General features: G+C 41.2%; 1 protein-coding gene across 4 annotated transcripts in view; it reads right to left on the minus strand.

Annotated features, from left to right (window-relative positions):
- SPICE1 (spindle and centriole associated protein 1) overlaps window positions 1–10,538 on the minus strand; it is a 61,840-nt gene extending 51,302 nt beyond the window's left edge. For 2 of the 4 annotated variants that reach the window (XM_080655093.1, XM_080655094.1), the window contains exons 1-3: window positions 10,393–10,538; window positions 7,665–7,763; window positions 2,893–2,940 (exon numbers count right to left, since the gene is read on the minus strand). In XM_080655093.1, coding sequence (XP_080511219.1) covers window positions 2,893–2,940; window positions 7,665–7,763 — 147 coding nt within the window. In that variant the 5' untranslated portion in view covers window positions 10,393–10,538. The remainder of the gene's footprint in view (window positions 1–2,892; window positions 2,941–7,664; window positions 7,764–10,392) is intronic. The other 2 variants (XM_080655092.1, XM_080655095.1) reach the window with 2 other exon arrangements.
- Between the last annotated feature and the right edge of the window lie 892 nt (window positions 10,539–11,430).

The following is an 11,430-nucleotide window of genomic DNA, read 5'->3' on the forward strand; positions in this document are numbered from 1 at the left end:
ATGTATATGTACAATACGTACAATTACACACACTGACTGAGATTAACCAAAGGTCTTATATGCATATATGCATTACCTACGGACACAGACAATAGGATGGCGAAGGCCTGGGGCAGGATGGAAACCGGTGGAGGGGGCCAATGTGGGAGAAAAGGGGAATATCTGTAATATTCTCATCAATAAAGATTTAAAAAATTAAATGCTTCAGCAACGTTAGAAAAGGAAATGATAAATGAAGCCATTGTGTAAAATTTTACTAACATTATATCTGGGTGAATATTATATGGGAGCTCTTTATAATTTTGTCTGCACTTTCACATGAGTTTGAAATTTTTCATAATTAAAAAAATATTAATCAATTGAGCATCATTATCCTCAATGAATATTTAATGAGCTACCAGGATTAAGATTCGTAGGTCCAGAAAGATATGGAAGATATCTTTTCTACTCCTCAAAAAGCACTAATAATCTTCCCAGGGAAAATGGGTATATACAAAGATCAATGATATACATTAGACAGGATATACTCAATGCCTTATGTAGGTAGTAAGTATAACAGTTCAGAAGAGATATCAAATGTTGGGCAGCTTCAAAAAGTAGGACTTCAAACTTACCACAAAGCTATAAAAATCAAGAGAGTGTGGTACTGGCATAAGGATAGACATAGATCACTGAAATAGAATTCAGAGTCCAAAGTAAGCCCTTATATTATGGACAATTGATGTTCAACAAGGGTGCTAAGAAAATTCAATGAGGATAAAATAGTCTTTTTAACAAATGGTGCTTGGAAAACTGGATATCCATTTGCAAAAGAATGAAGCTGGATCTCTACCTCACACTATATGCAAAATTTAAATAAAAATGGATCAAACACCTAAACATAAGAGCCAAAACTATAAAACTCTTAAAAGAAAACATAGGTGATTACCAAAGGGAAAGGGTTGGGGAAAGGCAGAATAAGGGAAAGGGGAGATAAATGGTGATAGAAGAAGACTTGACTTTGGGTGGTAAACACACAATACAATAGACAGGACATGTATTATAGAATTGTACACCTGAAACGTATATAATGTTATTAACCAATGTCACCTGAATAAATTCAATAAAAAAAAATTTTTAAACAATGAAAAAAAGAAGAAAATATAAGAGTAAATCTTTGTGAACTTTGGGATAGATAATGGTTTCTTAGATATGACACTGAAAGCACAAGTAACAAAAGAAAAATTAGATAAATTGCACTCAATCAAAATTAAAATCTTTTGTGCTTCCAAGGACATTATCAAGAAAGAGAAAAGCCAAAACCGGTTTGGCTCAGTGGATAGAGCGTTGGCCTGCAGACTGAAGGGTCCCAGGTTCGATTCCGGTCAAGGGCATGTACCTTGGTTGCGGGCACATCCCCAGTAGGGGGTGTGCAAGAGGCAGCTGATCGATGTTTCTCTCTCATCGATGTTTCTAACTCTCTATCCCTCTTCCTTCCTCTCTGTAAAAAATCAATAAAATATATTTAAAAAAAAAAAAAAGAAAGAAAGAAAGAAAGAGAAAAGACGACCAAAAGAATGAAAAAAAATATTTGAAATCATTTCTCTCTTAAGGAATTTGTATCCAGAATATATTAAAAAACTCTTACAACTCAACACTAAAAACACAAATAATTCAATTTTTAAAGTGGAAGAGGGAATAGAGGAGATAATGGTGATGGAAAAAATAAAAACAGAAAAAATAAAATGACTAAAAGATTGGAATAGACATTACTCCAAAGATACCATGGCCAATCATGACCAATAAGCACATGAAAAGCTTTTCAAATGTTCAACATCATTAGTCATTAGGGAAATGCAAACCAAAACCACAATGAGATTACATTTTATACCCACTAGGAGAATGAAAACCAGAAAGATGACAATAACAAGTTGACAAGTGATGTGAAGAAATTGGAACCCTCATATATGCTAGTGAGACTATAAATTACAACCACTTTGGAAGACAGTTTGGAAGTTCCTCAGGAAGTTAAGTAATACAGATATCGTAAGATGCAGCAATTCTGCTCACAGGTATATACCCGAGAGAACTGAGAACGTATTTTCACACAAAAACTTTACATGAATGTTCATAGCAGCATTATTCATAATGGTCAAAAAGTGGAAACAACCCAAATGTCCAGAATAGTCAAATCCATAGAGACATAAAGTAGATTAGTTGAAGCCAAGGATTTATCGAGAAGGTGTCAGGGAGTGCATAGGAAATGACTGTTAATGGGTAGAGAGTTTCTTTTGTTGAGTGATGAAAATGTTCTATAATTAGGAAGTAATGATGGTTGCATAAGTCTGTGAATATACTAAAAAATCAATAAACTGTACACTTTAAGAGGCTGGATTTTATGGTATGTGAATTATTTTTTTAAAACTACATATATAGTAGAAACTTTAAAAAAATAAGACTTGAACTAGCATAAGGTAACAAAGGAAGATTTGGGCAAATAGAGAAGAAAATAGGGAAACTGTTCCAAGTAAGGAAAATAGAATTGGGACCCAAATATGGAAATATAAATGGCCTGTTCAAGGAATAAATTACTACATTGACTAGACCAGTATGTTTGTACAGGGAAGTAATCATAAATAATGCTGAAGATATCTATAGATAGGAAAAGATGATAGATGTATACAGGGCAATACTAGACTAGAGAAATCTAACTAGGAAAATTCTAATACATGCTAATTGATATTCTTAGTTAAAATCAGGAAGTCCAGAAGATATGCTTTTTGATTTTATACAGACATAAGCAAGATAAATATAACAACTTCTGGGAAGTACCTCTGGCTCCTATTCTGAAGGTTAGAAACCAAATATCAAATGAAACACTAAACAAATATTAACTTTTGATATTAAACTTACCAGATCTTCAGGAGTTGCCCGATGAACTGTTAGATCATTCACAGTATTCTGTAAAAAAGATAAACTTTCTTTAAAGAAAAAAAATGTTTCCTATAAAATATTAGTATTGCCCTAGCTGGCTTGGCTCAGTGGATAGAACATCAGCCTGCGGACTGAAGGGTCCCAGGTTCAATTCCAGCCAAGGGCACATGCCTGGGTTGCGGGCTTGATCCCCAGTAGGGGGCGTGCAGGAAGCAGCCAATCAATGATTCTCTCTCATCACTGATGTTTCTATGTCTCTCTCCTCCCTTCATCTCTGAAATCAATAAAGAAATATATTTAAACAAAACAAAAAACAAAAAGCCTTTCTTTCCAGGAACCAGTATTCTCAATTTAAATATTAATATGGATTACTTTTAGGTGTCTTTTAGAAAATTAAGTATCTTACAGAAAATAAGGACTACATTCACCAAGCAGATATACATTATATTAAAACAATGAATAAAGCAGGGTAGTATATAATTCAAGTAAGTATAAGCTAAAGTTGTAGTTTTCAGACTGCATTCCATGGAATGAGACACTTGTAAAAATTCCTAAAAGATAAACTGTGATCACTAACTATAGAAAGGTTCAATTTGTGATCATGCAAACACATAAGCATGGAACCTATCATAAGAGACAAAGTTTGTATTTCATAAAATGTGAAAATAGTCACTTAAGTAAAAAGGCACAAAACCAACATGGCAGGGACCACAATGCACAACTTGGGGCGGGACCATTAACACCCTCATCTATGTAAATAGCACCCCTGTGAAATCGTGCAGTGCAGCCTAGACAGCTGTAAAGAGCCGTCCTGCGATCTGGGCCTTTCACAATGACTTCAGCCATCTTGTTATACAGGCGAGTTTTACTCTTAAGAGAACTATAGAGAACTAAGTCTGGTGAAATAGCTGTTGATGTATTCAAAGACTTAAATTTTCGGCCGTAGTTTATATTTAGCTCAAGGCTTTTCTATGCTGAAATTATTATTCCTTTCATATTGATTTAGAAAAGTACAAGATACAACTATAAGATCATGAGGGTTTTTTTAATAATCATAATAGAATTAAGGCATATAAGTGATATGCTTGGAATTAGTACTCGTGGGAGAAAATATAATTTCATTAATACTCCTGCAGCTTAAAACAATTTTCTTTTAAAATTGCCTTTAAATCTAATTTACAAGCCATTTCAAAAAAACATCTGTTTTTATCAAAACAGCATTATTCAGTTTATCTCTTCTCCTTCATTTAACATTCACTCCAAATGACTTTCAAGTTCAGTCTACCTTCAAAAATCATATTTTTCCAGCACTGGAGATAATAAAAAGTAAATGAGAAAGGTTCTGATGCAATTTCACATGATGGGTTTCAATTATGTTTTCAACAATAGTAGCATATCAGAATAAAAAGTGAACTTCCCAAAGAAACTAACTACTCTGAAGGGGAGAATATTTATATTAAAGTGTGCATTTTTTTCCTTTTCATCAGTTTTATTACCTTAGAATCACACCCTTATAAAAAAAATATTTTATAGCCAATCAGATGGCAACAAAGCAATGTAAACACTGAAATCCCTCTGTCCCACTTCCAAAGTCCACCAGTTTGCCCAGGATAACTGGCTAAAATGGTTGTTCACAACCCAAAAGATTCCAAGTATAAAAGAATCCCTGATTTCCAAACCAATCCCTGACTACTTACTCTCCACAATAGGAAGCAAATGCACCTAAAGTCCCATGGTCCAAACCCAAGTACCAGGCTGCAAAAGATAAAAATCCCCTTGGTGATACCAGGCAGTATTCAGCACATTAGCCATGGATCATGCCCCAGTACTTGAGATTTATCTTTTTATCTTAAGAGAAGCTTTGTACTGCAAGTGAACCCCCTCTGGAGATGAGCAACAAACAATCTGAGGGGTAAGAAAACACAGATCACCCACTTTTTCAGCCAAAAATGCCACTCATATGATTACAGCATCAATGGTTAATACAGGGAAATCTAAAAAACTACCCCCAAAATTCAGGTGTCAGTGACACAGGTTAGCTAGCTTAGCCTTAAAGTAGTGAATTCTCAAAGTAGAGGTAGGGGCAATTAAAAACAAAACAAAAAAAAACACTCCCCAGGGGAGAAACCAAGATGGCGGCATAGGTAAACACCTAAACTGCTGCCTCGCACAACAATTTCAAAACTACAACTAAAAGACAGAACGGACACCATCCAGAACCACAGGAAAGCTGGCTGAGTGAAAATTCTACAACTAGAAGGAAAGAGAAAAGCTCACAGAGAATTGGAGGTACGGCAAAGGGGCTTTGTGCGCGCAGAGAGGAAGGGCGGCTGAGAGCCTGGCTGACTTTCTCTGGCGGAAGGGGGAAGGAAGCCTCCGACTGCACTGAACCCCAGTTCTGACTGCACTGAACCCCAGTTCCGGGGGAACCCCTGGGGACCCACGCTCTTACGGGGGGAGTCTGGACTCTCGGGCGGAGACTCGAGCTGGGAAAGGCAGAAGTCTGAAGGCGCACGCGGGCCAGTGCGCACAAAGGCTGCGGAGGTTGCCACAGGCTTTCCCTAGTGGAAGGGAGTCAGAGGAGCCTGACTACACTGAGCCCCAGTTCTGACTGCAGTGAACCCCAGTTCCAGGCGAGCCCCTGGGGACCCACGCTCTTGTGGGGGGAGTCTGGACTCTCGGGCGGAGACTCGGGAGCCAGGGAAGGCGGAGGACTGAAAGTGCGCACGCGCGCGTGTGCCAGTGCGCACAAAGGCTGCGGAGGCTGCCACAGGCTTTCCCTAGTGAAAGAGAGTCAGAGGCTCCTGACGGCACTGAGCCCCAGTTCTGACTGCAGTGAACCCCAGTTCCAGGCGAGCCCCTGGGGACCCACGCTCTTGTGGGGGGAGTCTGGACTCTCAGGCGGAGATTCGAGCTGGGGAAGGCAGAGGACTGAAAGCGCACATACGCGCAAGGGCAAGGCTGACAGGAAGCCAAGACTGAGACTCCACCCCATCCAAGCTGAGCACAGAGGCTATTGCAATTTGGCAAGTCTAATCCTATAAGGCTGTCTCCAGCACCGAACTTCTCCCAGCATAGACAGAGCTGATCCTTACAGCCAACTGGCCCGGAGGTCAATTCTTCCCAGTGATACCAACAACAATAAAGACTTAATTACAACAAGGCTGTACACACAGTCCACAAAGGGGTCCACCAAGAGTGTCCACCTCAGGTTAACTGGGGAAGCAGACCCACTGGACCATATTGGAAACCTAGCACAAATATCTACCTTACCAACTCAGGGAATCAATGAAAATGCGGGGTCAAAGAATCAGATCACAAATGAAAGAAATGGAGGAAAACAAACGACTGGATATAGAATTCAAAACCACGGTTATAAGACTTTTTAAGAATATCCTAGAAAAGGCCGATAAATATAACGAGACCCTCGAAGATATGAAAAAGGACCAACTAGAAATTAAACATACACTGACTGAAATAAAAAATATTATACAGAGACCCAGAAACAGAATAGAGGAACACAAGAATCAAGTCAAAGAACTGAAATACAAAGAAGCAAAAAACACTCAACCGAAAAAGCAAAAAGCAAAAAAAAAAAAATCCAAAAAGTTGAAGATAGTGTAAGAAGACTCTGGGACAACTTCAAGCGTACCAACATCTGAATTATGGAGGTGCCAGAAGAAGAGAGAGAGCAAGATACTGAAAACCTATTTGAAGAAATAATGACCGAAAACTTCCCCCACCTGGTGAAAGAAATAGACTTACAAGTCCAGGAAGCCCACAGAACCCCAAACAAAAGGAATCCAAAGAGGACCACACCAAGACACATCATAATTAAAATGCCAAGAGCAAAAGACAAAGAGAGAATATTACAAGCAGCAAGAGAAAAACAGTTAATTACCTACAAGAGAGCACCCATACGACTGTCAGCTGACTTCTCAACAGAAACTATGCAGGCCAGACGGGAGTGGCAAGAAATTTTCAATGTGATGAATAGCAAGAACCTACAACCAAGATTACTCTACCCAGCAAAGCTATCATTCAGAATTGAAGGGCAGATAAAGAGCTTCACAGATAAGAAAAAGCTGAAGGAGTTCATCACCACCAAACCAGTATTATATGAAATGCTGAAAGGTATTCTTAAAGAAGAGGAAGAAGAAAAAAGTAAAGAGAAAAATTATGAACAACAAATACATATCTATCAACAAGCGAACCTAAAAATCAAGTGAATTAAAAACCTGAGGAACAGAATAATCTGGTGAATATAATAGAATTAGGGGCATAGAAAGGGAGTGGACTGATAATTCTCAAGGGGAAAGCGGTATGGGGGGTTCATGAAGAGAACGGACAAAAATCATACACCTATGGATGAGGACAGTGGTGGGGAGGTAAGGGCAGAAGGTGGGGTGGGAAATGGGTGGAGGGGAGCTATGGGGGGAAAAAGGAGAAATAATTGTAATAATCTGAATAAAGATTTATTTAAAAAAAAAAAAAAACACTCCCCAACCCCTTAAGGTTACAGTTCTTCAAAAGAAGTAGAGGGTATAGCCTTAACTCTTAAATTCTAAAAAAAACTCCCCAAAGGATTCTGCTCTTCTCTCCATGTAACATGCCCAGAAACCCATTCCATCCTATTACATGCTGCACCCGATTTAGAGTGCCATTCTGAGTGACTAGGGCCATGTCAGCACACCAGCACACCTATTCCTCCAGAGTAATATTACATTGCTTCTCCTGCCACCTAGACTTACATCCCATTCTTGCTTCACTGCCGTTTTCTTCTTCTTTACTTTCAGTGCTTTCCTTCCTCCTCCCCGGGGGCTGTAACGGTTCACTCGAACAAATGACATCTAGGAGTAATAATCATATCAAATTCTTAATATAAAAGAGAAACTAGTAATTAAGCATCACTAGAGGAGGTGGAGGGGGAACAGATCTAGGAAAATAAATTTTAAAACATCAGAAGAAAAATTTAAGCATAATGAAAGGAACAAACTATCAAAAAACTTGGTTCTTTTACTTCACAGTTAATAGAAAACTGTGATAGTTAACTATGATAAAAAGAATTTCAAAGCAATAGCTTATATCAATCCTATCTAATAAAAGAGTAATATGCAAATTAACCACCACTCTGCTACACCCACAAGCCACGCCCACTAGCCAATCAGGAGTGAGTAGGCAAATTAACCCCAACCAAGATGGCTGCAGCCACGGAGAGAGCAGGAGGGAGGCTTGGGACTCCCTGGCAATGGAGGAAGCCAAGCTTTCGCACACCCTGGCCGGCCCAGGCCTCCGCTTAAGGCTACAAAGTTTCAATGATAGAAGATAAATAAATCCCAACAAAAATGACGGCAGCCACAGAGCTGGAGAGAGCAGGAGGCTAGGGTTGCCCCCGGCAATGGAGGAAGCCAAGCTTTCCGCACACCCTGGCCGGCCCAGGCCTCGCTTAAGGCTACAAAGTTTCAATTATAGAAGATAAATAAATCCCAACAGAAATGGCTACTGCCATGGAGGGAGCAGAAGGCTTGGCTCCGCTCCAGGCTACAAAGTTTCAATTATAGAAGATAAATAAATACCAGATACCAGAGCCTCTGCTTGGGTCGCTGGGGAGCGTGGCAGGCCTGCAAACCACCACAGGCCCCTCACCCAGGCCGCCCCACACCCCAAGGGAACCCCTGTATTACACTCTGTCTTAGGAGAAAGAGCAAAAGAGTCTTTCCTGCTGGCCTTGAAAAAGCAAACTGCCGTGTTGTGACTGCCTATGAAAATGGCCTGGAGCAGGAAACTCAAAGAACTGTGGGCAGCCTCCAGTAGAAAGGTAATAAGAAGCCAAGACCTTCAGTCATACAGCCACAGGGAAATGAATTCTGCCAACAACCTGAGTGAGGTGAACCTGGCAGCAGATTTTTCCCAAGCTGAGCCTCCAGAGCAGCATGCAGACCACCAATACTTTAATCACAACTTTGAGACCCTACAGTCTCCAGTTAAACCATGTCCAAACTTCTGACCCACAGAAGTTGTGAGATAATAAATGAATACTGTTGTAAGCCACTAAGTTTGTGGCCTTTTGTTATACAGCATAGAAAACTAACATACTGGCCAACTCTAAATTCCAGCCTCTGTCCGGTAAAATCACAAAGCTGTAACCACGCTATTCCCCCTCTGGACTTCCTTTCGCTAACCTTCACGAAGGAGAGGCATATTTCAGCACCTCCATTCACTGAGCTCGTTACACCTCAAACTTTTGCAACCATCTTTGCACTGAAAAGTGTCCTCTTGAACATCACCAATAATGGGGACACATTTTTCTCAACCAAGGAACAGACTTTGTGGTGCTAAGGAGTCAAATAATTAGCACAGCCTAGAAAATCTAAAATACCAGTAGCTTCCTAATTACTGAAAATATTGGACCCTTCCTAATTGCTAAAATCATTGGTCTCTTCTTATTTCTCAGACCTTTCCAGCTCTACAGACTCCCACTCCTGGAAGACCCCCTCCCTTGGCTCCCACAATACTTTCTCCTGGTTTCTCTCCTATTCTTTTCTCCATTTCTTTGCAGGTTCTGTTGGCCCCTCCTCACATACCACATAATCAAAGATCTTCACCCAGTTCTATCTCAGTCCTCTTGTCTTCCCACTGGAGACCATCTCTCTTCATCCTGTAACTGTTTTTGAGTGTCTACCACATACCAGGCACTGGCAGGACACTGGAGATACAATAGTAAACAAGTCTAATGAGGTGCTGGCTCCCAGGGAGCTGAGTTTCTAGATCGCCAAGGGGGAGTTCACATCTTCCCCCACTTATCTCTCCCACTCCCCTCAGCAAAGTTATGAATACACTGGGCACACACACACTGTGAAATGAAATAAATCACAAATCAAGAATTCACACTTTTCCGCAAAACACCAAATGTTCATTTCCAACTGCCTTTTGTACACATCTCCCAAATATCTCAGATACAACAGAGTCCAAATACAGCTTACTCCCCACAACTCCCTGTGTGGAACACCCTTCAAACTTTCCCTTCTCCAGGGGGTTAACGCCCGCTCAGTCCCCAAAACCCATTCAAGCGGCCCCTCCTGATAAACCCTTTCCTGACCATCCCATCGACTTAAGTAATCCTCCGGGTCCCCGAGTACCCCGGGCAGTGTTTCTCCCGCTAGACTGTAAACTCCTAGAAAGCTACAGTAGGGTGCCCCCAATTTCTAGCTCGGTGCATTAAAGCGGTGCGCGCGCGCACTCAGGGGGCTCTAGAAGGGCGCGTGCTAGACACAACCCCACTCAGACACACATCCAGAAACGCACAAACTCTCTCAAAACACGCAGAGTCGCGGGTGCGCTTTCTGTCATAAGAATCCTCTACCCCGGCGCCGGGGTCCCCAGGGAACAGAAAGGCACCACCACGGCGCATGGTAGCCGGGTCCCTGCGACTCGGTGGGGCTGACGCCTGCAGGACTCCGCCCCGTCACCTCAACCTGCCTGGCCGTTCCCGACTGCTGCTTTCCACGACCAAAAACTTCAGCCACCAGAACCGCCCGGCCCGCCACAGGTAAACGCAGCCCGCCGCTTCCGGGTTGTTGCCTAGGTTACGGAAGCCCCGCCCTGCTCCCCTGCGTATATCCTGCGAGGCCAGTACGCAGGCGCCTCGCACAGGGACTGTGGGATTAAAAGGTTCTTGTGCGTCCTACCTTCGTCCCAAATACTCTCCACGGGGTTCCAGGCCAAGCTTTGGAGGTTGGCATGTAGCATTAGCAAGTTTCTTGTGAATTCTCTGAATTCTCTAAAAGGAAGATGATGCTCTCCACGTCAAGATTCACATATCACATATTACTTGCTTTCACCTCTACTTATTTATAAATGTTTCTTACCAGTGTGCCAGAGACTACGCTAAATCCAGCAGGGCCTAAAAACAGGCAAGGCCCTGTTCACGGGAAGCTTACAGCATAGTAGCAAACAGCTATCAATGACACAAATGTAAAATTAAAATTGTGACAAGTGCTACAAGTAGGCATAGTAAATAAATACTAAGTTTATAGGAATATTTTAATTACTCAGAAAGCTGAAAAGCAGAGGGAGCCACATACGCAAATGTGTGTGACAAATGCAAAAGTTAGGGGAACGTCCAGTATATTTGGAGTTCAGAGAACAGTGTGAGCTTGGTATGAGGTACCCGCCCTAATCGTCAGGCAGAGCTGTGTAGGCCATGTGAAGGACTTTACAAAGCAGTCATCAAAAATAGAGTTAATGTGCTCCAAAAGACAACTTCCTTTAACCCCTGGTTTTCAACTACTAACACACACCCATATATGGATCAGCAAATACACATTCAACACCTAGATGCAAAAACAAAAAAATAAAAGAAAACAAGAAACTGCCTTCTAATAGCTTCCACCCTGTTTAAGGAAGTTCGATGTAGATATATCCAGTGATCAATCAGTATAATCATTTCCCTGCATACATTCTCAACTCCCTGGCCCACACTGAATTACTGTAACATCTGCACCCTTGCAGCTGAAA

Source organism: Plecotus auritus (genome assembly GCF_963455305.1).
Source record: "Plecotus auritus genome assembly, chromosome: 2".
NCBI classification, from domain to species: Eukaryota; Metazoa; Chordata; class Mammalia; order Chiroptera; family Vespertilionidae; genus Plecotus; species Plecotus auritus.